A 26,044-nucleotide genomic window follows, 5' to 3' on the forward strand; every position below is an offset into this window, starting at 1 on the left:
TGGTCTAATAAAACTGCTATATATCCTTCTGTTTCTGCAAAGAAGCCTAAAGTTGAGAGTCCCACTCTCTTGTTCTTGAGCATCACTGGGGGCTCAAGGCATCCCTGTCCCTGCTCTCCCTGCTTCCCTGTATTTGCACAATTGCTGGTGTGGCTTGTGATGAACCAGATTAGGGAATTAGTCTAGATGAACAGTGACTTGGATTTCTTTTGGCATCACTTCTGTAAGGATGGTGGCTGTGAAAACCAGCTTATTCAGCACTGCCACCTAACCCAAAGCCATATCTCTAGGCAGTTCAACACAGCTTTGGATAGTTCATTATCATGAACTTCATAAGATATTTTACTTGTACAAAGTAAAATTTTTGATATTTCTGGGCTGCCTGTCTTTGAAGAGTCAGCAGAGATCCACTATATGGATTAAAACAAACACTCAAACACCTTTAAAAGCTTATTTCAAATTTTAATGAGAATTTCCTAAGCTTTATCCTTTGAGTAAAGTGGAAACTCTTGTCCATCTCAAAATACATGGAATTCGTATGTCCATAAAGGGATGGCAGTGGAACTGCATCTATCAGTATTTGCTAGGAATGAAGATTTCTGGGAAATATTATTCTAATACAAGTTCAACAGGCCAATATACCAAGTATAAATATGATACAGAAGGTATATAGTTCCTGTTAAAAATCTGCAGAGTCTAGTTTAAAAGAGTTGCTTGCTTGAATAAAATGTTGGATGCTGAGCCAGTGAGGCTCTGCTTGAGCTCCTGAGCCTGTCTGCCACATGCAGCATAATTTTAAGTGGAAATTTTGCCTGAGTGTAAATGAAGTGCTGGGCTTTGAGGGAATGCATTATCCTTAGGGAACACGAAATGACACAATATAAAGAGCAAGTCCACTGAAACTTCTTTTGATCATTAGCCTTCCAGAGATACTGGCTGCAAACCACTGCCTCCATAAAAATTCATTACCTATTACAAATCTATTAATTGAGTGCTTCAGAATAACAAATTAGTAGCTCGACTTTCCCAAAGAAAATTCACTAGAACTTTCCCATTGCACACAGCTGGTTCTTAACATCAGCTGATTTGTTATGTGTTTTCATGTCACTCTTTACAAAGAAGTACTGTGTGTTGTAAAAACTATGATCCAGAATTAAGCAGGATATCTGCCCATGACCTGAGCTCAGATAATGAAACGACTCAACCATTTTAGTAAAATATTAACAGAGGTTACTGATTGTCATAGTAAAATGAGAGGCTGCACTAAACATAATTTCATTTATGGACATTCAGAAAACTGACATCATGGCTGCAAGAATGTATAAATAACCAGCACACTGCATTTCTGGTGTCAACTGCAGCAACATCTCTGAAGGGAGCATTCTACAGGCTCAGGTCCATTAAAGACACGGCAGAAACTGGATTCAGTAAAGTATACCGAAGAGCTCTTTTATATAGAGCAGTTCTAAGAACATCCAAGAGATTTTTTCCTCTGCCTTCAACTGTTTTTACAATTTATTTAAAAAAGCAATGTGCACGGGAAGTTGTGCCAAGTGCCTGGGAACCACTCTTATTCCCCTGGCTGTGCTATGTACCCTCGCTAACATTTTGTTGTTTTTCCCTGGAGGAACAGTGGCTGAGGACCATCTCCACATTACAGATGAGGTCTGGTACTTCGGAGGGATCTTGGGGTCTGGTGTATTGGTGAGTATATAAATTCAGATATTCCCACCTTTCCCTCCCACCCACACCATGACTTTGCATTGCTGAATTTCTTCAGTACTTCAAGTGCAGGTTCCACAACTGCAAAATCTTTTCTGATAAATAAGTTACAAGTCATCCAACAGTTTTACATTAAGTTGCTTAATTTAGCGATAAGAAAAAAAGCCCACAGAACTGCTATATTACAAAGCAAATGTAACTTGAAGTCATTGTAATTCAAACTGTATTTTTGTTATTGTTAGACGATCTTTCCTGCTTTGGTATTTTTGGGCCTTAAGAATAATGACTGCTGTGGATGCTGTGGTAATGAGGGCTGTGGAAAGAGGTTTGCGGTAAGTGAGAAGAAACACTGCAAAGTAAAAGCTAAATTATTACCAATATATGTATCTTCTGCTCACAGTCATTGAGAGACTGTACAGATGCTGACCAGAGTATAGGACACAAATCAGCCATTTGTCTGAGTGCTGGGAAGTAGAAATAGAGGCTGTAAAAACTGCATTATGCCTTTGATTCTGTGCCACAGGTATGACAACGTGGTGTATTTTGCTGTCACAAGATACTTAAAGTTGCTATCAGAAAACTAATTTCTGAAAGATCTGCAGTTAGTTTTGCAGAGCATGACAGCTCTCTCTTTAGACATTTTTTGTTGTCATTTGTAAAATTATTCTGAGAGTTGCACACTACACTCCCAACTCACTGCAGACCCACACATTGGGCTGCAAGTACCTCATTAGGTTTGTAGGAAATTTCAGATTGGAAGAGACCACAGAGAGGTCACCTAATCCAACCTTGTACTTAAAGCTGGGTATACCAGGCTCCACTTCGAATTCATAGCTTCCTTTTATGTGAGAAGTGAAAAATCTTAAATTGATATCTTCAGATACTAGTAAACATTTAAAGCAGTTTGGTTTAAAAATGAGATTAAATTAAAAATAAATATATTTCTACTAGGAAAGTCTGTCCTTTTGAAATAAACTGTTTGGCTTGAGTAGATCATTACACTTTTTCACAAAGAAGCAGGCTTTCAAATTGGAAAGAAACAAAAAAAAAAAAAGGGAAAGGAAAAAGCAAATAGGAAAAGAATCACAACTATGAGGTCAACAAGGAGCCTTCCCTCACCACAGTGTGTTACCAGTGTTCTGTTAGCAGTGAACATCTTAGTTTAGCTTTGAAGACCACATATAACTCAGGGGCTATAAAAATGACTAATGTTTTGCTGCTGGGGGGCCATTCGCACCCCTGCGATGCAGATGAACCGGGCACAAAGTTATATCGTGGGTGCTCGCTACCGTAGGTAGGCGGAGCCACGCACACAGTGCTGCCCATACAGCAACCCACGTCCTAAGGACACACGTGAGCTGAGAAACTGGGTGGTATTAATGCAGTCACTAGTACTAAGTACACTGTACTGAAAGAGTCCCAGTGGCCTTAGCACAGCATGACTGAGAACTGAATTTGGTCTTGTATGTTAGCAGAAACGCTGCTATTATTTAAGTTAGCCCCATCAGCTATATCAATATAAAAATGCATGTCAACAGTCAAGGCAAGAGTCTCGTGATGAGATCTGAATAAAAGGTGAATAAAAGTAATATTTTTTTCCTCTACCTATATCTCTTTGATCCAATAAAAGGCACTACCTCTGCCTACAAACTATTATGGCTACAAGTGCTTCAGAATTCAAGCAGGGCATTAGTTTTTGCATCATTACATATCAGTATGTTTACTTACATATCTGATATCAGTATATCAGATTATTTTCAGATCAGTATATAAAAATGCCATAATGGAAAGCTGGAAAGATAAAGATCTCCTTTCCAATCCATTCCAACTGCACTAGTAGAACTAATGCTGACAAGTACCTGAGAGGAGATAAAGTACACCAATATGAAACCTGAAGGGGAAACTCAGGAGGAAAAACTGTAATTATTTGGTACAAATGTGATCAAGGCACCAAAGACAACTTGTAAAGCATACTGGAGATTATTTTCTTGAATGTCTTGAGTGGTCCTCAGTCTTGCTTGTATGTCTTGAGAAAGACCTCCCCTTCAGTGAAACTCAAGACCTTGGACAAGATGAGGACTGCTGGACAAACATTGTCTGAAGGGAAGGAGTGCCATCTACTGTGGCAGCATCCACCCCTTTTGTCTTCAGACAAATGGTGCCAATTGTTTTAAAGCTTTTAAGTATCAGTGTAGGCATGTGTTACACATCTGGTATGTAATTATGAATTAATATATTTCAGCTGTTCAGAGTGTAGGAGCATTAAGAGCTGAATTCACAGAATACACATTCACATTAATAGGGTATATTTAATTGCTTGAATGAGAACAAAAAATAACACAATTTTTCTCTTTATCAGATGTTTTCTTCTATAATATTTGCTGCAGTTGGAGTTGTGGGAGCTGGATACTGCTTTATTTTGTCAGCAGTAGCCCTAAACAGAGGCCCTAAATGCCAAACCGGAACAGAGTGGACCTATCCTTTCAAAAACGGGTAAGACAACACCATCAGGAAAAAAAAAGTTACAAGTTTTAATTTTGTGGTACGATTTAATTTTCAAATCTGTAATTATACTATTTATCTACAACCCAGAAGCTCTTGAAAGAGCCAGCAACTCACAGCAATAAGGTTCAAGAGCAGATATGAAGAATAGTGATTACTATTAAAACTAGTGAGTTTCAAAGGAGCCCATAAAGGGAAATGCACAGCTTTCTATGTTACTCCTGGAATGATAAGCAGTATATGAGGATAAATTCCACCTAGATGAACAGCAGTGACACCTTATATTGAAATTGGATGGCATGCAAATAATTAGTATCTATGTATTATTTTATCTTGGTTATGGAGTTTGGAAGTTGTTTGTTCCTCACACTCAGCAGCTCAAACGTATTTGCTGTCACGTATATTTATCACTTTCAGAGAGCTTGTGTAAAGAACATGAGCAACCTCTAGCAATCCAATTGCTGAGGACTGAAACCAGCAAAGGTCCAACTGAAAGCAGGGTATAATGTATTAGCAAGGAGAGCAGGCGTGAGCAGAACAGATCAAAGAGGGGTACAGTAAACTCCTCACTGCCTCAGAATCTTTAATGCAGTCTTCTGCAGTCAATTGCTTCAATTGACCTAGAACCTAAACCAAAATTATGTTCTAGATATGTGGCACCAGTGCAATAATGGAAATTATTTCTTGCACTAATTAAAGCTAACAGAGACCCGGCTGTATCACAACAGCGACAGCTGGTGACAGACTCCCTCTCTGTGAGCTCATGTCATCTTCTTCACAGGGATTACCTTTCTAACCATACACTGTGGAACATTTGTCAGTCACCTGAAAACATTGTCCCTTGGAATCTGACCCTCTTCTCCTTGCTGCTCATCATGAGTGGGATCCAGACAGTGCTCTGTGCTATCCAAGTGGTGAATGGCCTGTTTGGAACAATCTGTGGGGACTGCAAATGTTGTGGATGTTGTGGGGTGAGCATTTGACTGTTTTCTTTTGCTGTTTTTTCTACTGATAATTGTTATATGCACACCTGACTAGCTGACAGCCTGAAAAACTAAACCAGCCTTCATTCAGTGCCATGATGATGTTTTCTTAAGTGTAGCCGAAGCCCTACAGTGTCCCCAGGTGCTGAAAATACTATTTCAGTCCATATTTATGTTGTTTATTCCATAGCCACTGGGAAATCATAAAAACATTTGAAAGTGACAGGAATGGTATCCACTAAATTATCTCCATGCTTTTATTATTCCAGGGATCTTGAACTGTCTAAAGAATATGAATATTGCACACAACCTTCTTTATCTTGGAAGGCTCCTTTTTGCAACCAGTGCTTAAAGCAGCCTTCAGATGTGTCATCTCTCGCTAAGAAGATGAGAATGAAGGGCACTTACCCTTAAGAAGCTCTGACTCCCTTTCCAGACTTCCTGAAAGCCTTTATAATAGAATAGAATAAAATAAGTGAAATTCAACTCTAACATTCACATTTATTTTTGTAAAACAGTTTTTATCTAAAAGAGGATATTCTCAGGCAAAGTATTTTCTTTCCTGAGTCAACTTTCCCAAATATTGCTGGTACAAGCTCAGTTATAATGCAGTTGTGTCTATTTTCTCTTGAGGTTTATCAGATGGAAATAACCACAAGTTTAACTTTTTTTAAGTATGTTTATGTTACATGGGAAAGTTAGGACTTCTCTTTTCCAAACCTGTTATGATTAAAATGCTCCCTGTAACAAGAGACACACGTATCTGTTTATACGCTGAAATACATTCTAGACCTGTAATCCTCTTCTTGAATCTCTCATACAGAAACTACACAGCCTGTGTAATTTAATGACATAGAAATAGTCACCATAAGTAAACTAATCTGTTCCTACTTATGAAAGTCTTTTATCTCCCTGTTCATGGCACTAACTCACTGTGAGCTCTCATCTAACAAAGGTGATGCAGTGACTTAAGAGTCACAGATTAACAGGTCTAGGAGGCATCTTTGGAGCCTACCTTTGCACACAAAGGCAGCACAAACTACATTTAAATATTCTGTAAGACATCTGCGTAACCTGTTCTTAAAAATCTCCAAGTTCAGATGATTGTGTGGCCTGTGCTTTCAGAAAATGTACTCATGTACTCTGCAGCTATATTAGAGATATCTCAAGAACTTAAAAAGTATTCAGAAGCACTAAAAGCTGGTGCACAACATGCAAAAATGTGAAATAGCTAGATTTAGTACATGAACAAAAGCAAAGCAGCCTCAGGGATACACAGTGCATGATAAAAGTAATTATTAAAACAACCTCTTCAGAAACAGCTGTTTCTCCCACCTGTTCTACTGCATTGCTGGGGAATCCAAGAGCACCCTTTATATCACCACCCACTGATGCAACTATCTTACATCTATTCTTTCATCTGTGGTTAGCAGCTGTCCTGCACCTCATCTCACATTTGTTTTGTTTTATTTATATGAAGCCTTTGGGAACATGGAATGTTTCTCAGCACCACTGAACAAAGGGATGGGTGGCTGCATAGTGTACAATTTTGATATATTAATAAACAGAATACATAAATCTGTGTGGGAGACTTGGGATAAGAAATAACAGGAAGCTATGATACCTAAAACCAAAACCAACAGGTGGTTCATGAGTCAATGCTCAAAAGATGCCCAAGTACATTGTGGTCTTCTAACATGGGCTAATATCTAGTAGATACTGAAACAACGCACAAAGATTTCATCTCAATACGGACTGCATTTGCACCTTGGCCTTGAGATGCACTGAACAAGCATAAATGAACTGGAATCAGCAGCTTAGCTGATCTAGCATTTGCAAGAGCCAACAGCATTGTTCCTAAATATTCAGTTGTGATTCCCTAGCATTTAACTTCATGGGAATCACACTTATCTGATTGTCAATTCTGCAGCAATTGGAGATTGCTCTCGCTCTTTTTCCTGAGCAAGGAATCCAGTAAAATCAAGGGGTGGGACTGATCACAGGTTGTTGTGACAGGGAAAGAAGTAACAGGCCAGCGATACTCCTGGTAGAGAAGCTACAGATAAAGAGCATACAGTGTTAAACTCAAACAAAAAGATGTTGGCAAGAGAGAAACTATGAACAGGAAGAAATGAAAGAGTTAAACATGACCTCAGCAGTCCTTACCAACTTGAACACCACACTCTGTTTTAGGGTGTACAAATATCAACACTTACACAAATGTAGAAATCCTAGTAGCTTAAAGGAAAAATATTCATATTGTGTGTAAAATCTCAGACATGCAGGTGTTATCTGGACCTTCGTTACTCACCCACAAAAACCAGCTGCTCAGTGCCAGTTGACTGGGTGCTGAGAGCAGTTCTGGGGCATTGGTTCAGCTGAGAGTTTACATAATTATTTAACACACAAGTTATTTAACAACTCAGATTACAATACGTGGAGTGTGTGCACGTGATTTTGAACCAGTGCTGACTTCTGCCTGACAAAACTGGTGCCCCTGCAGGGCTATTGGATCTGTCTTTATTGATTGTCTCCAATAGACTGCAACAAGGTGATACATTAATACAACGTCACCTGTCAGGAATGAGGCATTAGCTGGCAACTTTTTTTTTTTTTTAAACATTCATTTCCAAACTTAGGAAGGTAACATACACAAAGTTAAAAGCTATTTGCTTAGCCAAGAGCAAAGAATGTTTTCTAACATCATTCTAGTCTTGAATGTTCATCACCTGTTCCCAGTTCAACTTTAGCTCACCCTTCATGGCTTTTACATTACTCATGGTGTAACCAGCCACAAGGCAAACAGCAAACTCTGCAATCCCTCCTGCCCAAGGATGGGGAGACTGATGTGCTCTACCACACTGATACAAGTGGGGTCTTTGTCCCGAGGGTGAACACTGGTATCAGTGATGGACATCAATAAAAATCCAGATAAAAAACCTCTGAAGTTTTTCCTTGCCAAATTACTCTTTCATGGGGATAGAATGCACTGTTTAACTGAAATTACAAAAGCTCTGCCAATACAACGGGACTTTTTATAGGCATCTTCACCTGAGAAGCACCACCAATACAAATTGCTCCCACCTGTGGATCCAAACAACCCAAATAGAAAAATATCATTTGTTGGCACTGAGAAATAAAGTCTACCAACTAACTCTGCTAGTTAAGTTTATGGCAATACTTGGACACTGCTACGTGCAAAAAAGGGGCGTCAGTGGACAGGACACTGCCTTTGCGTGTGCACGTCTCACCTGCCGGGGAATCTCCCGGTTGCTGAGGGTACAGGAGCAGTGGCAGCGCCTGGCCTCAGTCCACATTGCTCCTTCCCCCCGCGGCACCTCTCGTAGGTCACCCATCCCCTACTCAGGCAATAGTGGGGTCAAAAGGCGCCATAGGGCCTACCCTGTAGAAGCAAGGACTGAGTCCCACCCGATCCCTGATCTGCGCAGCAGCTCCAGCCAACAAAACAGTGGAAGCCCTCGAATGCATCTCCTGCCTCCGGCCCAGCCCCAGGAAGGCACTGCAGTCTCCGGCATTGTCTCCTCCAATGGGCCACAGACCTCGCTCCTCCCGTCCTCACCCCCCAGCTGCGTTCCTGAGGACAAGGTGGGAGCTGCAGCCAGGGCAGGCCAGCAGATCCAGAAGTGACCACCTGAGGTGGCAGAGCTAAGTGGCTTCGGGCAGGGGCATCTTCCCCCCACCTTAGTCCCACCGTTGCGCCTTTCCTGCCCTGCTCGTCTTCGCTCCCTTGTCCTAACTGAATCCTGTAAACACCAGGTTACAAGAGAGTTTGCTTTTAGCCTAGCTCAATGTAGGGTCTTAATTTTTCCAAAACATTCTAGCCATCGCATTTTGAAGAATAAAAAGGTACCTGGTGAGTGATACAGGTACTGCTGATGGTACAGGGAAGAGTAAGCTTTGAGAATCAGGTAGCAAAAAGGCTTAAGAACAGGCTTTAGTATGGCACTGAAAATAGCCATGTCAGGATTCTCTCCCGACAAAACTCTCTGCAAACTGGTATGAGAGGTGAGATTCCCAGGGGTGAGGTGCACACCCTCACCCTGGAGAGAACACTAGCACCGGGATCCTTTCCAGCTGTGCAGTTGTCCTTGCAGCCCAAAATGACTTCCCAAACTCATGCACAAAAACCAGAACAGAAGGCCCATCAACAGGACTGCTGCATTAAACGGTTATCTGGGAAAGCCAAAGTACTGACATGCTTCCTCTGAAATGCCTGGGGCTTTCTGCACATTACAATCTCGGGAAATCCCTCCCTGAGGAAGGGTTTTACTACAGCTCTGAGGCAGCACCACACAGGAGCAGCAATCTGTGTGGGGCACCACTGAGCAGCTTGGAAGGAGAGAGAGCTTCATTAGGAACAAACAAAATGGCCTTCATAAACACACATTCAGTGTTTCTGCCAAAAATATACTTGATTAATATTTCTGAGTAAACAAACCATGAATTAGCAAACACATTTCTCAAAACAACTAATACGCTTTGCATTTCTGTTTAGTGGTGGTTCCACAACTTCTTTGTGTAAAAGCAAGATATTGTTAGAAGCATTCTAACAATTAATTAGAATAAACTATGTAAGGGAACAATTCAAGAAGAGTATTAAACTTAATTAATAGTAACAGTTGTACTGGATCATGTACCATGGCAGGGAAGACAAGCCTGGTTGTTTAGGTTTCATGGTTTGTTCCTGGAAAAGAAGACAGTATTTTCTTAATGCAGAATTTAGGATGCTTCTTGAATAAGGGATCAGGCTGAAAGCAGTGCACTAAAGTCCCCCAAACAGAACTTGACAGCAAATGTACTTGGTATTAACTCTTCTGCTTAGAGATAAAGTATTAAACCAAATCATAACAAAACATTTGTGTCAGTGAATTATCAATTGCAAGGTGCCACTAAAAGAAACACATAATGGTGGCACTCAGAAGGAAGATGTTGTAGGCATTATAAGTAAATCTGTAATTACCACTAATGGCCATAACAACTGCCAATAAACTAAAACATACGGGTAAAATAACCCATCTGATTTGCTAAGAGCTCATAATTTAATTAAAAATTTATGCCTTTTGCACAGAATAGTATTCCAAGCAGTGTTACACAGTTCCCTGGGAAGCACATACTAAAACCTCCAAAATAAAAAAGAAACAATTTAATAAACCAATATGCATCCAAAATCTTTAAGTTCATTTATATTTGGTTTTCGTGTACAAGATCAAAGAAATAGTTAAAAAACCAGAATCAAACCCTGGATACAATAGTTTGATCTGACTGCTTTTGATACATATAATCTGTTGCAAGGTACTCAGAATTAAAAACAAATGCTCACACATGTCATATAACAAAATGAAAAAAGTAAATAAAAAAGTTAAAGTACTAGCATGTACATGGATGTAGCATATTAGGAAACAAGTTTATTTGAACACCCATATTTTTCTGTATTTAAAATAGACATTTAAAACCTTCCCTCAAACAGCAAAGGTCAAACCCAATCCCTCCCCAAGTTACATTCTGACAGTATTACCAGAATACAAACTGTAATTAACAACATCCCATTACTCCTGTATCACCAAGACTTACATATGCCACCCTCGGTGATGGTTGACAGTAAATCTATCCAGCTGGCATATTTGCTGTATTTATATTACAAGCAGACAGTGTGCATTTAGTAAAGTGAACGTTCAAAACCTGAAATAAGCAACATATTGGCATCTATAAATCTAGTTGCAGAAGAATTGCATATGCTTTTAGTACTTAAAAGTTCTGCCACAGCCTGTTTAAAGCTAGAAACTTTTAGAAAAAGAGAACTTTATAAAAAATAATTTTGTTGTTGCTGCTCATCTGACACATCCTCTCCATTACAAAAATGTAAAGTTTACAGTGTAAAGAATGGCTTTTAACTTAAACATGATTCAGTTCATGACTGAGTAAAGATCTGACCTAAGATTCTGGCAGTTGTTTTATACTGTAAGTATTGTTTTGCACAGCTGGTTTATTATGGAAGCAATACAGAAAGAGTTTCTGATTGTTTTACCTCTTTAAGGTTTTTGAACCAAGACACTAGCCAATGTGAAACACCAATGAAAAGAGGAATCAAGTTTGCAGCATCACAATTCTGATAAACATCTTATGTGACCTTACAAGAAAACAGCATTGGGTTTCACTGTTAAGAAGCATGGCCTGCAGTTGATGAAATCAGTGTAGCCAAACAGAAGTCAACACAGGTTAGCTAATGCACAAGGCAGAGAACCTGATCTGCTTGGAGTATCTTACACTATGACAAAGCTTAAATTTACAATAGTACAGACTTACTAGCAAATGAAAAAACTGCATTTTCTAAATATAATCTAAGGGTGAGTAGTATCAACTGAGTCACGCTAGAACTCAGATCTGCAGCTACTATGTTCTAGCACCAACAGTTTTCAGCTTGCTAGGCCAATCACGGCAGGCTTAAGAGTTGCCTTACGAGTTGGCATCACAATCAGATGCCAAAAAATCTCCAAGTCAGTCATGTCACTAAAGAACAAAGCCTTAGGACCATCTGGTTTTTGTTTAGGCTGACAACCTGAAGAAACCCTTAAAAGAGAGAGATTCATCATAGTTACAGTAATATTGATCAGCCCTGCTCGGTCCCCTCGTTGTTGAAAAGAAATTTCTGCTATATCAATAGTTAGCACTCACAAAAGTAATTAAAAAAAACCCAAAATCCCAAAACAACAAATAACCCCTCCAAAAAAATAAACACAATGCCCATTCAGTAATTAAATCCTGTGCAGACACAACTCTGCTGTCACATCTCATTTTCTATTAAAAAAAAAAACAAAAACCTGACCCATTAAAAGAGCTATTTTTCCCTACGTAATAAAACTTTATGACTGTAGGTCTTTGCCTTCCACCTTTTTTTTGTTTTTTTCCAAAATATGGGTGCGTTTGCTGTTTATTTTCTACCCCCTGGTATCTTGTACATCCATTAGTTCACCATTGACAAGGCAGTTCATTGTTCCAAGTTCTTCCACTACATTTTTTACTGAATGCTGACGATGCATTTTCTGTGTATCTCTATCTGCAACAACCCTTCCTGTCAAGGATCTACACCTGTTACATGATCATTTGTCTTCCAAACCTCCTCTGTATTCCCATCTGTTCACCTCTGACCTTTTCACCTACTTTCACCCAACCAGATGGAAAAACGTTTTTAGTGATCAATATACTGGTGCATCAGTAAGACCTTGTTAAGTGTTCTCAGACCTGCCAAACACACATTTACACTGAGTGCTACATCTCTTTCTCTTTCTACATAGCCTGGCTTAAGCTTAGAGAAAAGTTTTAATGCCTTTCATAAAAAGACATATTTTTCAATATAAAAAGCTTAAATTCACAGATTATAAATAAAATAATTTCAAAATATTTAAAAATTTTAGGACTTCATTTGCATTTCAGGGGAACTGAAAGCTTAATGTCCTTGATGCCTTCTCAGTCCCAAAAATCTGATAAAGAAGTATTTGTAGGATATACAACAGGTAGAAATACCCAGAACACGCCTTGCGTCCTGTATACTAACTGCAGTAAGTAAAAGACTTAACAACTAAGTAACTTTACCAGACAAGTTCCAATACTGCTTTAGCACTGCCCTGATAAAGTTACAATCTTTTTTCATGTAAACAACTACATGTATTTTGACATTGTCAGTTAAAACATTACTGAAAACAGTATAAGGCTTCCTTTGCTACATATGACATTAACAGGTTGTGCCACATTTTCAGACCTGCTTTTAAAAGAATGTTTTTGCATTTAAGATTTTTGCCACAGATTTTATATACATAAAAATTGTTTATGTGTTAAGTTAAAAAATGTAGTGCTTAATATAATAAACATCAAAATCTAAGACCTTTTTTAAAAATGCTTGTTTATAATACATTACTTTGTTTGTAAAAGGCAGCGTTCAGTACCAGCCTGGTTTATTCTGCAACAGTATTGTAGTATAAAAACGTTGCTAAACAATTGTGGTACTTTCAGATTGGAAGTATTTGTTTTCCAAAAACTATACAGTAATATACTGAAAAAAAAAAGAAACTGCAATAGTACTGTTTGTGCCTTTGCAAATATATAATGAGATTTATTATGGCTGATATGGATCAGATTTAATCTGTACTCCATATGGCACAGTTAGTAACTAAGAATAATAAAAAAAAAGAAATTAAAGCTTAAGTAAATTGATAAAAAAACCCTTCTGATACTATTGTCATAAATGCAGTAATAAAACTGCTCTCATGGTCTGGTGCTGGGCATCTTTTTTGAACCAAGTGAGCTAGTATTTAGCTTTGATGATTCATAAGGATTTTCGATGCTAATCAACACCTAGGAGATCAGTCAGGGACATGCACAAACACTACCCAGTTTCGGTCCTTAAAGTGAAATATTTCTGCCTGGTCTGAAAAAGTAAAGAAGTATACAAATATGTAAAGTAGTGTGCTTGTTTTTAAAGAGGAATAAATATATATGCATATATGTATTTTTTAATATATATATATATGTGTGTGTGTATTTTATATTTAAATTAGTGTCAATGAAATCCAGGCAGAGATTAAACCAACCATAAAGATGATGCAACAAAAGACATTAAGGCAGTAAGTTGTATCTCTTGAGCATTTTCACATATTCTACTTCTATCCCAATAAGAAAAAGAAATGTTGCATTGTAGGCCAAATCAGCATTGAATGATTACAGCCAGGTAAGGAAGGGCTCATTTTTGTTGAGTACTGACTCCACATCATTGAGAATAGGGATCAAGTCTTCTGACTCTAGAGTCCCAAGATCAACATTTGTTCCTGGAAGACAGTCGAGGAAATCAGGGAAACGTGTTTGTTGTGGATTTATGTTCATTGTTGTCTGTGGTATAGTTTCTCCTAGGAAAAGTAAAGAAGAATTTTTTAAATGCCAAAAACTCATCTTGTGGGTAATTTAAACCAGCATAATCCATATAAACATTAGACTCCCCTTTCCTATCCTCAGGTGGGATGGGAAAGCACTTGTGAACATTCCCATCCTCTACAAATGTTACCTCAAGACTATATTTGCTTGCAGAATGCATATTCTTCTGAGAATTAATTTCTTATCTTTGCTATCAGCCTCTGACCTTCCCCTTGGGAAGCACAATAGTTCAAATTTACTAGTCACGCAGGGAGCAACGTCTTATGTAAAGCCTCTATCCTGCTCTCTGCTGAAGAGTGAATGCTGTCCTGAGGGCATAACTAAAGAAGGAAGTGTCTTACAGCAATTTAGATCTGCAATATTATACTACTTTTTTCATATATTAGTAATAACAAACATGAACATCTTTAACAGAGAAGGCTTTCACTCTTAGCATCATCTAGAACTTCTGATGAATTCAAAAGGAAGCTTTGGTAAGGAAGTGCTAAGAACTTCACTATCTGGAAAAAAGCTTGTCAATTTCTTAGAAGCTTCTTTCAGTATTTTAAATACCATGAGGACAATGATGTAAAAATAACTAACTATGAAAACCTGAACTAGTTAAATACACTGTGATGTGGGCTTATGAAAACTTATGAAAGCAATAAACTTATGAAAGTTATAAACTTATGAAGTTTAACCATGCCAAGCGCAAGATCCTACATCTGGGTTGAAGCAATTCCAGGCACAACTACAGGTTGGGCAGAGAAGAGATTCAGAGCAGCCCTGTGGAGAAGGACTTGGGGGTGTTGGTTGATGAGAAAATGAATATGAGCCGGCTTCAGTGTGCACTCACAGCCCAGAAAGCCAACCTTATCCTGGGCTGCATCAAAAGGCCCTTGGTGACATGGTTTAGTGTGAGGTGTCCCTGCCCATGGCAGGGCGCTTGGAACTAGATGATCTTAACTATTCTATGATTTTTTACTTCTCCTACCTTGGACTGTGGTATGAAAACACTAATTAAGGCTCACATTTTCCAACTTTTATTTTAAGGTAAAAGCATACAATCTGACCCTAAGTTAAAGCTGAGAAGCTTCTAGACACTAAGTACCTTTTAGGCATTTTTCTCCCCAGTCTCAGTCTGCTCCCTTGTGTAGGAAAGCAAGAGATTATCATTCAGTTACACAATTATAAAACTTGTTATAACACAATTATTATTATCATTTTACTTAAAGTTAAATCAGTGTTCTACCTGTATCCATCTCATCCACGTTGCCGAGGAAATCTTCTGGTGTCGTTGGTATACTGTAACATCCTAATCCCAAGCCACTGTCAGTACTCTGTTCCCTGGAATGGTATGGCCCACTATAAAATAAAATATGAAAAAGCCTCACTAAAGATGTTCTGGTAGACATAGTCCCTCATCATGGTATTTGAAAAAAGACAGCACAGTAGGTAAGATATTAAATACTGAGTCATTAAGCCTCATTCTCAACTGTTGGCCACTAATGTAGTTGTATTAAATCAGACCGAATATAAAGCAAGTGAAGTGAGGCTACTCGTAAATTTTGAGATACCCACATGTATGTCTAACTCTCTAGACAAAAACAGTTCTGACAGCCTAAAAAAAAAAAGAGTTTATTTATACTTAGGTTATATATTTATTCTACCTAGGGTTGTCTACATACACCTACAGTACAATTAAAACCATCTGTTACCATTTGTTTGATTTTTCTAAGATTCCTTTCTTGAAGTATAAATTTCAGGTCAGCCATTCAGCTGTACCCCATGTTCACAGTAAGTACAAAAGATGATAGCAGTAGGAAACTACTTTAGAAAGACAGCATTCAAAGTGTAGAGAAGACAATAGAACTAATTGCCTAATGAAGAGGACATGAGCTTGCCTGTTCAAGAAAGGATCAGATCCATTATTTGTAATAGGCCTCATGTCTTGTGTCATGCCAGGTGTATTCACGGCTGTCTGAACTGGGACCATGGTTTCTGAGTCCATGGGAAGTTGTCTGCACAGAGCAGCTTCCTGAAGGCAAACAAATACAAGGGAAGGGTTATTCCAGCAGCTCAGAAGTCCTGCAAGAAGTCTTGTAACAAGAGAACATGTAATATATACACATATCTTATTTATGAAAGGAATTCTAAACAACTTAACCGATGTCTATTTGTTTACAGTGGTGTGAAGAAAGTCATAATGTAGACAGCATCTTTCATACCCACCTGTGCTGCCCTAAAACACCACACAATCTACTTTTCAGTTACTACCATGGCTGGAAGACAGTCCAATAGTTCAGCCAGCAGGCACATGTTCTGAGGACTTTGTAACACATTTCACACTAAACCAGACAGTTTGTCTGCCTGCTTAAACTAGCTTCACTCTCTTTGTGTGATGCAGACCACAAAATACTCATGTAAATGCTTTATTGGCAGAGCTGTCACATTGGTAGTGGCAGACAGCCAGGGGGAAGTCAAACCTTGAACAAACACAATGACCTGCAAAATGGCTGCATCTCTATAGCCTTGCTGGACCCAGAGAAAACTCCCACAAAATCAAATTACCTGTGTTATAATTTCAGACATCTTGTCTGTCACCTCATCCTAAAACACTGATAGGTCTGCACGTTCTAACTGATTACTGACAGCCTGGACACACTTCATGGGCCAGCTAACACCAGCTGACAGTTTTCCATGTTGATATGCATACTGTAGCTATGTTAACGCTCAAATTACAATTTCAGTTTACTGTTCAGTAAAGACAAGTTCTCTGAGAGCCAGAGTAGCAATAATAAAGCAGTTTTAAAACCTGCAGACTCAAATTTAATCTCCCACATATTTGTTTCTAACCTTAACTGAAATTGCTCTCAGTTTAGTTTAAACTGGTGCAAAAGAGATGAAAATCAGGCACTGAAACTATGTGAGTTGCTACTAGATTACATGATTTGCTATATACCAAAGCAGAAGATTACCACTTGCAACCATAAAATAAGTAACATGCTGGAAGAAAACTACTGGAAGAAGGCTTTGACCCAGTAATCTTTAGCATGTATCCTCTGCCTAATAATAATATCTGCCCAATGACCTGTCTCATGTGTACTGTCATTAGCATGACAAATGTGCAACTAAGAGCCAAAAGAAACCTGGTTCAGAATTTCCTGAAAGATAAATCTTCTAGCATTGTCTCTGTGAAACAACCATGACATCTAGTGGTACAGAAGTCTATGCAAAGGTTGGTTGGCTCCACGGGGATGTTCCACACAAGTATCCCAAGACCTAAAAATAATAAAGCTTTATCTGTATTTTACCTACTTTATTCAACCTTATCAGTATTTTTTAATGAAATAAACAATGGAAATATTTCATTTAAATCCTAGTAGAAAACTTTCTCCAGTGAATCAGTCATTCATTCTCCCAACTACAAAACACATTAATATGTTTTAGATGCTAGAATATGATAATTTACTATGTTTTCAATTGATTTCTTCATTGAGGAGGACCGGTCTGGTCTCTTCATGAAAAATGTAACAATTATTCTTTGAGAATTGACATATATTGGTGTCAATTAATGCAATGTTTCCTTTATAATCAAATTATCAATATATGCACAGATAAGTAATAATTTATATTAGATGGCATCATTATTTAGGAAGTGTTGAGCACAATCTGAAGATTCTTAATTGCTTATGTATTACATTATATTTGTTAAGTGACAGCTCCACTGGTGATGCTTCTGTTTATAATTAAATCAGCTGGATTTTGTGAAAATGTAACCTCAGAAAATGGTCAGTCTGCATTTTTAACTGTCTGCATGAAGATACTGCAAGTATTTGTTTAAATATAACAACTGCATCAACACAAGCAAGGCTAATACTAGAAAAACAGCAAGAAAGAAAAAAAGCCATAAATAAAGATATACAGAAAGAGAAAGGAAGAGAGAAGAAAAGACAGACAAAATGAGACAGGATATACTCAGCTAGGGTGGGGTTTTTTTAAGTCCAATCTAGCAGCGAAGTTCATGGTTTTGATACTAGGGCAGTGCCTTTTCAAATCTCACTGGACACTGTTCCATACTAAAAAAAGTTAAGATCAGTATGGGGTGGGAAGAGAGGGGGAGAAGGCAAAAAGAAAGCCTTTCCCCTAGTTTGACAACATATGAAATGCATGTTGGTTATCATTTTGGTTGCTGTCATTTCTGAAAATCGAATGCTATTACTGAAAATAACTGAGAAAAATCTGCTGAAGATCCAAGTATTTGCCTCTTTCAGAATACTCTAAATCCGAATTTGATGTCACTGTTACAAGCTTTCTAACCTCAGGTTAGCCTACACTTGCTGCAATCATACCTGTTTTTTACAGAACAGACACAGGCACTGCCTTTCTCCAGACAGACGCAAAGATTTTTCTATATTATATTGTATGGGGGAAAGTCCTAAACCACTGATAACTTCTGTAAATTACTCCCCAGTAATTACTTAATTTCAAAAAAGTTGCTCAGAATAGACTACTAACAAAGGCAAAACAAAGGCAAAGAGACTGCATTACTGTGATGCATCAGACTGTTTGTCCTGTGGCCAGTAAGATAACTGTCAGCCATGTGAGAAGGATTTTTGTTAAAATTGAAGGGTTCTTAATGAACTGCCTCCCAGAAATATGAACGCATTGCAAAATGCCCATTCTTTCCAGGGCACTGACTGGACTTACTCCTGCATGAATTGCTGTGAATTTCACACGCATCTTCAAACCTCAATGCTGGCCAGCTGTTCTCTGTCCTGCAGCTGACCTATGCAATTGGGGAATTCCACTAGCGATCTCCATTTCTCATGGAAAACATGGTGCCAGCTCCTGCTTGGTCCAACAAGGGGAGATTCATACCCAGGTTGACAATCACGACACAGTAACTGGCTCTCCCAACTGCTAACTGCAGCAGGGCCAGAAATCCATTCCAGGAATGCTTAATCTACCGCATGAGTTAGACAGGCCCTGCAAAGCAAGACAGTTTGTGAGTTGAAAAATCTTCAGCACCCTAAAAAAAGACTCACACTGGCATTTACAAAATCTAAGTTCATGTCTCCTCTTTCTTGCAAGAAACACTAAATTTGTTATAAAGTTACTTTATCTGTTCTCACTTGGGGAATGACTTGGCACCTCCTGTGTCTTTATTTCAACATACTGCATGTTGCTTGTGATATTAACTCCACATGTAGTTTATAACACAGAACAACAGAGTCCTGCATACTGGAGTCAGAGGTGGGCTGGGGAAGCAGCACACTGGCTCTACCATACATTGAACAAACCTTCTGCTGCTGCCTGATGCAGGTGATATGTTCAGAAGTCACACCACAATTTTAGTACTGCTGCAGATGTCAGACTTGCTTGCTGCTTTGCTTCTTTGATGTTACTACAGCAGTATCAATAGTAATGGATCAATTACACCATCACAAAAGCTGTGTGATAGCCTGTTATGCCTGGTTCTCTATTCTAAGCATGGCATGACTACAAGATTCTTAAGAAGAACATTCAGGCAACTCGTACCATAGGTGAAGAAGTCTGGCAAAAAATACCAGAGAGTTCTTGCAGCCCTGTCAATGGCAACATTACAGTTGCAATCTACCAGAACAGGCTTAGCTAGTCTAATTAGCTCTTAGCTCCCAGATGCAGGAGTGCCTCCTGCTGGTCAGCGGAGACAATTCTTAGCACAACTCTTAGTATGTTCAAAAAGGACCAAACGCCCATAAGGATCTGCTTGGCAGTACTGCACGCACCATTTTAAAACCCCAAAGGGGATTTTCAAAATAAGTAACGAAACAAAATAAATTAAAAAAACCCGCAGTACCCTGACATCACAAAGGTATGTCAAAAAGCTTCATTGGTGGTTGTTTAGCAAAACTTTTTAAAACCTTCAAAGCACTGCAGCGAGCTGAATTATTCACTGCCTCTGCACACAATTCTGATGTAAACCCCCTTTACATGTATGCCAGACAAATCTAGATGTTCATTGTCACATTTCCTGGAACTCTCCTTGGCACAACTGAACTGAGCTCCATGCTTAGTTTTCAGTCACTTCCAGCTGCGGGAGGCAAGTGAGTGCATTTTTACAGTGAGTTTACATTGCTAGCCACTGGAATTCCTTTTCTCATAGTTCTCATCCTTAAGGTGGAAAATGACACAGCTAGATATTGCCTTTGCCATCAGTCTATCAGACTATGAATCAGTCTGTGCAGTGGAAAGAGTACAGCAGGACATTTTTTTGTTCACATTAGCAGGTCAGTAATGTTCTACTCTGCGCTGAGAAAACAAGTGATAGAGGTTCCTCTCCAGCTCCATACAGCACCCTTTCTACAGTCTCTTTTGAGCCCCTGTATTTTTATGCGCACAAATTTATGGAATAGGATTGGGAGATCAGAAAAGGAAGCTCTGAGAAGTGTTGCTTTTTTGTACCCTTCCAAACAAGGTGCAAGATGGCATTTGTGCACACAGAGAAGTTTTGGGACATCTTTCCCACAAGGCCCTTTCAGAGATTCTTACTGACATGACCTCTAACTACCTGAATTTCCAAGAAGTGCTTGAGCATCAAACAGGTTCTACTTTTTCCTTTGGAAAACTGCTAAAACCAACCAGGAGAGAAAAAATAGAAAAAAAAAAACCCACGAAACCAAAAAACTTCTTTCCAGAATGACAAAACCAAGTAAGGAAACATTTACAAAGCTGTCATACTGGTTTTCTGAAGCGCTGCCCTTCTTGCATATACTCAGCCTGCAGTTCTAGAGGCTTTACCAGCTAAATTAAATGGAGGACAAAGAAGGAAACAAATTCCCTAAGAGGAGATCTTCCAGAACTGCATATTCCTCCAGGCTGGGTGTGCTGCTCCACCCAAGCAGCTGCAGCCAGGAATGGCTGTGGGGAGCCAGCAGCTGCTGCCAGGCTGAAAGGAAGTTTATGAACCACCAAAAGAATTCCTTGCCTCTTGCTCAAGCTCTCTGCACCAACTCACAGTTGATAGCAGCACTGTGCACGCTTACTCAGCATTTTTCCCTTAGACAGGTTACACTAGAAAAGCAAAAGCAGCAGTGAAGGATCAGGGCAAGAGAAGCTGTACTTGAACACTGATGACTCCAGAGGGATTTTAGACATTCTTCTCAGCTGTCGGGGTTCAGAATTGCTCAGGTTACTGTCAGGAACTTCATAAAGTTCTGTTAGAAAGGATGAATTTTGCATCTTACTTTCCTTGGATGGGAAGCATGTTTCCCCAGGAGCTACACCAGTGCTGAAAACTTTAGTAGTGCAAAATGTTCCTGTCATGCTTTATGTAGTGTAGAGCTAAACCACCATAGATGCAGGGTGTAACTAGGCATAGTAAGTTGGAGACTTGATGAAGTGCAGCACAGCTGCAGTGTGGTGTGTGTGTGTCAGCTTCAAAGTAAAACACAGCAGAACAAGGAAACCGGCCCTTGTATTAATGGCACAACTGTTTTGAAGCTCAGTTTGCTCTTGTACTGAAGCAAGAGCAGGGACAAAGAGTAAAAATAGATAAATATGCTATTAGCACGATGACAATTCCAACTAAGCTATACTAGATATCCCCACTCTCTTTCCACACCCATCTCTATTATGTTCTGAGCTCTTGATAGTAAAGGAGAAGGTACTCAAAAGACTTGAGATCACTGCTTATGTCAAAGACCATCACCTTGAGCATAGTTCTACACACACAGGTAACATATCTTGATGTAACTCCCCAAAATTACAGGTAGTGGAAACTAAACACAGTCACAAGATGTTGGTGTCTACAAAAAGTCTGAACCATGAAAGTAAAATTCAGCCCTGATGTAAGCAGGTAAAAAAACCAAAGATACATCAGTGGAATTGTATCTGCCTTTCACCCCTGTACAGCATGAGCATCAAGCACTTGCTTAACCTTGAGCATGGACCGAAGATGATGGGAATAATAACACGCAAAACTATAAAAAATAACACACAAACTATAAAAGCTCGTAATTTCAATGCCTTTTTTTTCCCAAATGCAGCTAGATGGTGCTCTGCAGTTTCCAAATGTATTAATGAGTTTTTGTTAATTACTTTTGCTAAGCATTTTTATTTTAAGTTCTTACACATGTATTTAGAGGAAGGAGGTAAAAGAGTAAAAAAAAAAATGAAGCAAATATATTGTTGTAAAGTTTTTTTACAAATATTCTCACTAATATTTTTGTAATTATACTCATCAGACATCCATTTTTATTTTTACAAAAGCCTACTCTATGGTAGTATGTACATTCATCCTACTTTGGGTCTTTCTGTCTGCACAAGATGAAGTTACTAAGGTTCCAGTGGTGTAACTGGAGAGAAATCTGACTCACATATAGTTTGTACATAGGAAGAAAAGCACAATCATATTCTTTTTGTTACAAGTCTGTATTAGTAATAAAGACCTGCATCAAACTGCATTTTCTGTATACGAAGGAAATATCCACTTTCAGTACAATTTGAACAACCTTTATTTTGGTGAGTAACTGTGATAATGTCTATTACTGCTTTTTGAAATGTGATGATTTGATAAAATGCCATTAAAATTATTTATTCTGAAATAAAAGCACAGAAAAAGAGCACCTCAAATTCTCAATCATTACAAACATGAAAGACCTTTTCTTCCATTAATTTTACTGAGATAGTATGCTTAAAAAGAATACTTAGCAAAACCAACATTCAAAGGCTGCAGAGAGAAAACCAAAATGCTGGACATTAATTTGAGATTTTCACAACTGTTGCCTCTAAAAGATGACAAAACCTCTGTGAGCTCATAAACCTGCTCTGATCATCCAGATCTCTATTTCAGACCTAAGGGTTTTAAACATATATGTGTCCCTTTCTTTGCTACCCACAAAGTCTTCCAGAGGTCACTGAGATGCTCCAGTCTGTTTTCATCAGTAATGTGTTTCTCTCAGTCATTCTCCTCCAGACTTGGAAGTAAAAGTGCATCACTCCTCATTTACTGGTGGCTATTCAACCTATGACACACACTCTGGTTCTCCACTTCAGAGGGTATCTTAGTGTGAGGATTTTCCTTAGACTTCTTTTCACGTTTTACACAAGTCACGAACATTTCAAAAGCAAGTTATGGTTCTTCAATAAATCATAGCAAAGTTCAGCCAATTGACGTCATCAGTCCAGTAACAACTTGTGGTTACTACCCGTTACAAAAAAAGTCATACTGCATTTCTAAATACAGTACAAACAAACACTATGCTAAAAATAACCACAGATCATGGTACAACCCCAAAGGCAAAAGGACTGTTGGCATGAAATAATAACTCCACAAAATTGCTATTTCCACAGAGGATGGAGGTAAGGTTGGGTAACCTGGAAGGAACACAAAGACACTGTATGAGCACACAGGCATGAGGTTAGGAAATCTAAAGTCCAGCTGGAATTGAATCTGGCCAGGAGAGTCAAAGACACCAAGAAGAGCTTCTGTAACTACCTAGGTGACAATAGGAAGGTTAGGGAAAATGTGGACATGCTGCTTTTCCTACAAGGAAAGGCTGAGAGAGTTGTGACTTCAGCCTGGGGGAGAGAAGGCTTAGCAGAATTTCTTCCATGTATATAAATACCCAAAGGGAGGGTGCAAAGAGGAAGGAGACAGGCTCTTCCTGGTGGTGCCCAGTGATAGGACCAGAGGTCAAACAGACACACAGGAGGTTCCCTCTGAACATCAGGAAACACTTTGTCACTGTGATGATGACCGAGCACTTGCACAGGCTGCCCAGGGAGGTGTGGGGTCACCATCCTTGGAGATGATGCCACAGAAGCCATCTAGACATGGTCCTGGGAAAACAGCTCTGGGTGAACCTGCTTGAGCTTGTACCAGATGACCTTCAGAGGACCCTTCCAACCTCAACCAGTCTGTAATTCTGTGAACATTACCATTTTTAAAGGTACCTAGAACTGTAGCATTTACAAGGTGAAACAAGGGGGACACAAAATGGAATATATAAACCTTTAGAAATAGTTTTAAGCAATGTTAAATTTGATGGCTTTGTAACAGTAGCAATGAAAAATTACTAATGTGCAAAAAAAATAGAAAAATATAGAAAAAAATAGAGTACAGTTAGAGAACATACTGAGAATTCTTGTCCAAGATAAATCATTATAGTTGACATAGTTTTAAGAAAAACAGTCTAGAAGAACAGGACACAGGGATACGGAATATCTGGGAATAGCAGGTGTCCAGGATGGGCTACACGTAAACTAACTGATAAGTAGGAGGATAGGAGGGTTATTATGTCTCTGGTGCTAATGAACCAATTAAACTGGTACAAGCATCTACTGCGTGTGCTTCAAAGGCTGCCAGAAGTGATGAAGATTGTTGGAAGAAGTAAACGACCCTCAGAGACCACCACCACAATTCTGTACGTATGCGGGGAACTTTCTGGAAAAAAACGTAATCCATACATAGCCTCATGAATATGTATGTATGCCCCGGGACTATATAAGGATGGCTTGTGTAGCAATAGAGACACACGTTAGGAGGAGTTATCCCCTGTGTCTCCCGGTGCCGCAATAAAGAATACCTGCTTGTCAGCTTGAGAACTTTGTTGGCAAGTTTGTTCCTGCAGTTTTCTCCAAATCAAAGGCCACCAATAATGGTGCTGTTCTTGATAGAAATGTACTTTGTTCACACTGTTCCTGAGATAAATAGGTTATTTTTTTCCTCTAAGGAAGCTGATTAATATGCCATGCAAAACACAACATCACTAGTAGTGTTGTCTGTCACAGAAGAAATGTAATTGTTAAAACTTTTTCATTCTGTAAGGCAGTGTAAGGGAAGTTATATATCTATTTTGCATAATAAAAGTCCTAATATAGATCTGAAACTTTAGAACAATAAACAATACATCCACAAAGAATCATCTCTGGCAAATCTTCAAGTCAGATGTGTTCATGCAAGATGTGAAGGAAATTTTATTTTAATCCTAAGGCAATGGGTGCAAGTTACAGAGGTGGGATCAGACTCAGGAACAACTTCGGATGTTCTGCCTTTATCTTCAGTGAAGCATGAGCATGGTCTCCTATGCAAACCAAGTTAAACTGCAAATTAATCTGTGATAATTGCTCTAGATTTATAAACAGACACAGAACAGAATTTGGTCCTTACACTACTTTTATAGCTGAAAGGAAAGACACCAATCTTTAACTCCTGACAGATGACCATTTTTTGTTCTGTTCAATGTTATTTTAGGGAAAAACAAAAAAAAAAAGAAATGTTCTATTTATATTAGCGTTTTTGTTACCCTTATCTAAAACAATACTCAATCTTGACAAAGTTACAGAGCTATTAAATTGTACCTGGTAAAAATGTGGACACATTGAACTAAAGGCTCTTGAACGAAATAAAAGTATCTTTGGCATTACCTGTCGCAGTAACTCCTCCTGACGCATCCTAATTCGCTCCCTCTCCATCTGGATTCGCTGGAGCCTCAACTTCTGCTGCTGCTGTTGCTGTGTGGTCAGTGCACTAGGCATGTTCAAAAGCCCTGGCTGTGGAGTTTGGGGAGGACGACCCTGCTGTGACATGGCTGTGCTGGGTGTTATTTGGTGCTGGTGATTCATGACTGTGGGAGAAAAAGTAAATCATGGCTGGTTAAGTAGTATTGTACTTTAACAAAGGGCCTATACAGCAAGTATTTATATTCATCCTGGTACATTCAAATATTTACCTAATGATACGTAGTAAATGACATGCAAGTGTTTTTAATTGAAAATTCCCCTACAGACAGGTACCTATATGGTCTCCTGTCTCAAGGAACAAGGGATAAAACAAGAGGAAACACCCTCAAGCAATGCCAGGAGAGGTTTAGACTGTATATTAGGAACAATTCCTTCCCCAAGAGGATGGTCAGGCCTTAGAATAAGCT

The 26,044-nt window shown here is 38.9% G+C and overlaps 2 protein-coding genes across 2 annotated transcripts in view; one reads left to right on the plus strand and one right to left on the minus strand.

The window, feature by feature from the left end:
* The first annotated feature begins 1,530 nt into the window (after positions 1–1,530).
* On the plus strand, positions 1,531–5,207 carry TM4SF4 (transmembrane 4 L six family member 4). Its single transcript, XM_005141175.1, has 4 exons — positions 1,531–1,704; positions 1,965–2,054; positions 4,082–4,215; positions 5,006–5,207. Exons 1-4 carry the CDS (start codon positions 1,531–1,533, stop codon positions 5,205–5,207), a joined length of 600 nt encoding a protein of 199 aa, XP_005141232.1.
* A 5,178-nt stretch (positions 5,208–10,385) lies between these two features.
* Positions 10,386–26,044, minus strand: part of WWTR1 (WW domain containing transcription regulator 1) — a 73,570-nt gene continuing 57,911 nt past the window's right edge. Inside the window, exons 3-6 of the mRNA XM_034063885.1 lie at positions 25,542–25,741; positions 16,034–16,167; positions 15,382–15,494; positions 10,386–14,125 (exon numbers count right to left, since the gene is read on the minus strand). Of these exons, the coding sequence (XP_033919776.1) occupies positions 13,941–14,125; positions 15,382–15,494; positions 16,034–16,167; positions 25,542–25,741 (632 nt within the window). The 3' untranslated portion in view covers positions 10,386–13,940. The remainder of the gene's footprint in view (positions 14,126–15,381; positions 15,495–16,033; positions 16,168–25,541; positions 25,742–26,044) is intronic.

Source organism: Melopsittacus undulatus, chromosome 6, assembly GCF_012275295.1.
Source record: "Melopsittacus undulatus isolate bMelUnd1 chromosome 6, bMelUnd1.mat.Z, whole genome shotgun sequence".
NCBI lineage: Eukaryota > Metazoa > Chordata > Aves > Psittaciformes > Psittaculidae > Melopsittacus > Melopsittacus undulatus.

Excerpts from the sequence above, each read along its gene's own strand:
- TM4SF4 (XM_005141175.1), top strand. The coding sequence starts at position 1,531 with ATGTGCACGGGAAGTTGTGCCAAGTGCCTGGGAACCACTCTTATTCCC. Across the intron at positions 1,705-1,964 it reads TCTTGGGGTCTGGTGTATTG|ACGATCTTTCCTGCTTTGGT; the intron begins GTGAGTATATAA and ends TGTTATTGTTAG. Across the intron at positions 2,055-4,081 it reads GCTGTGGAAAGAGGTTTGCG|ATGTTTTCTTCTATAATATT; the intron begins GTAAGTGAGAAG and ends TCTCTTTATCAG.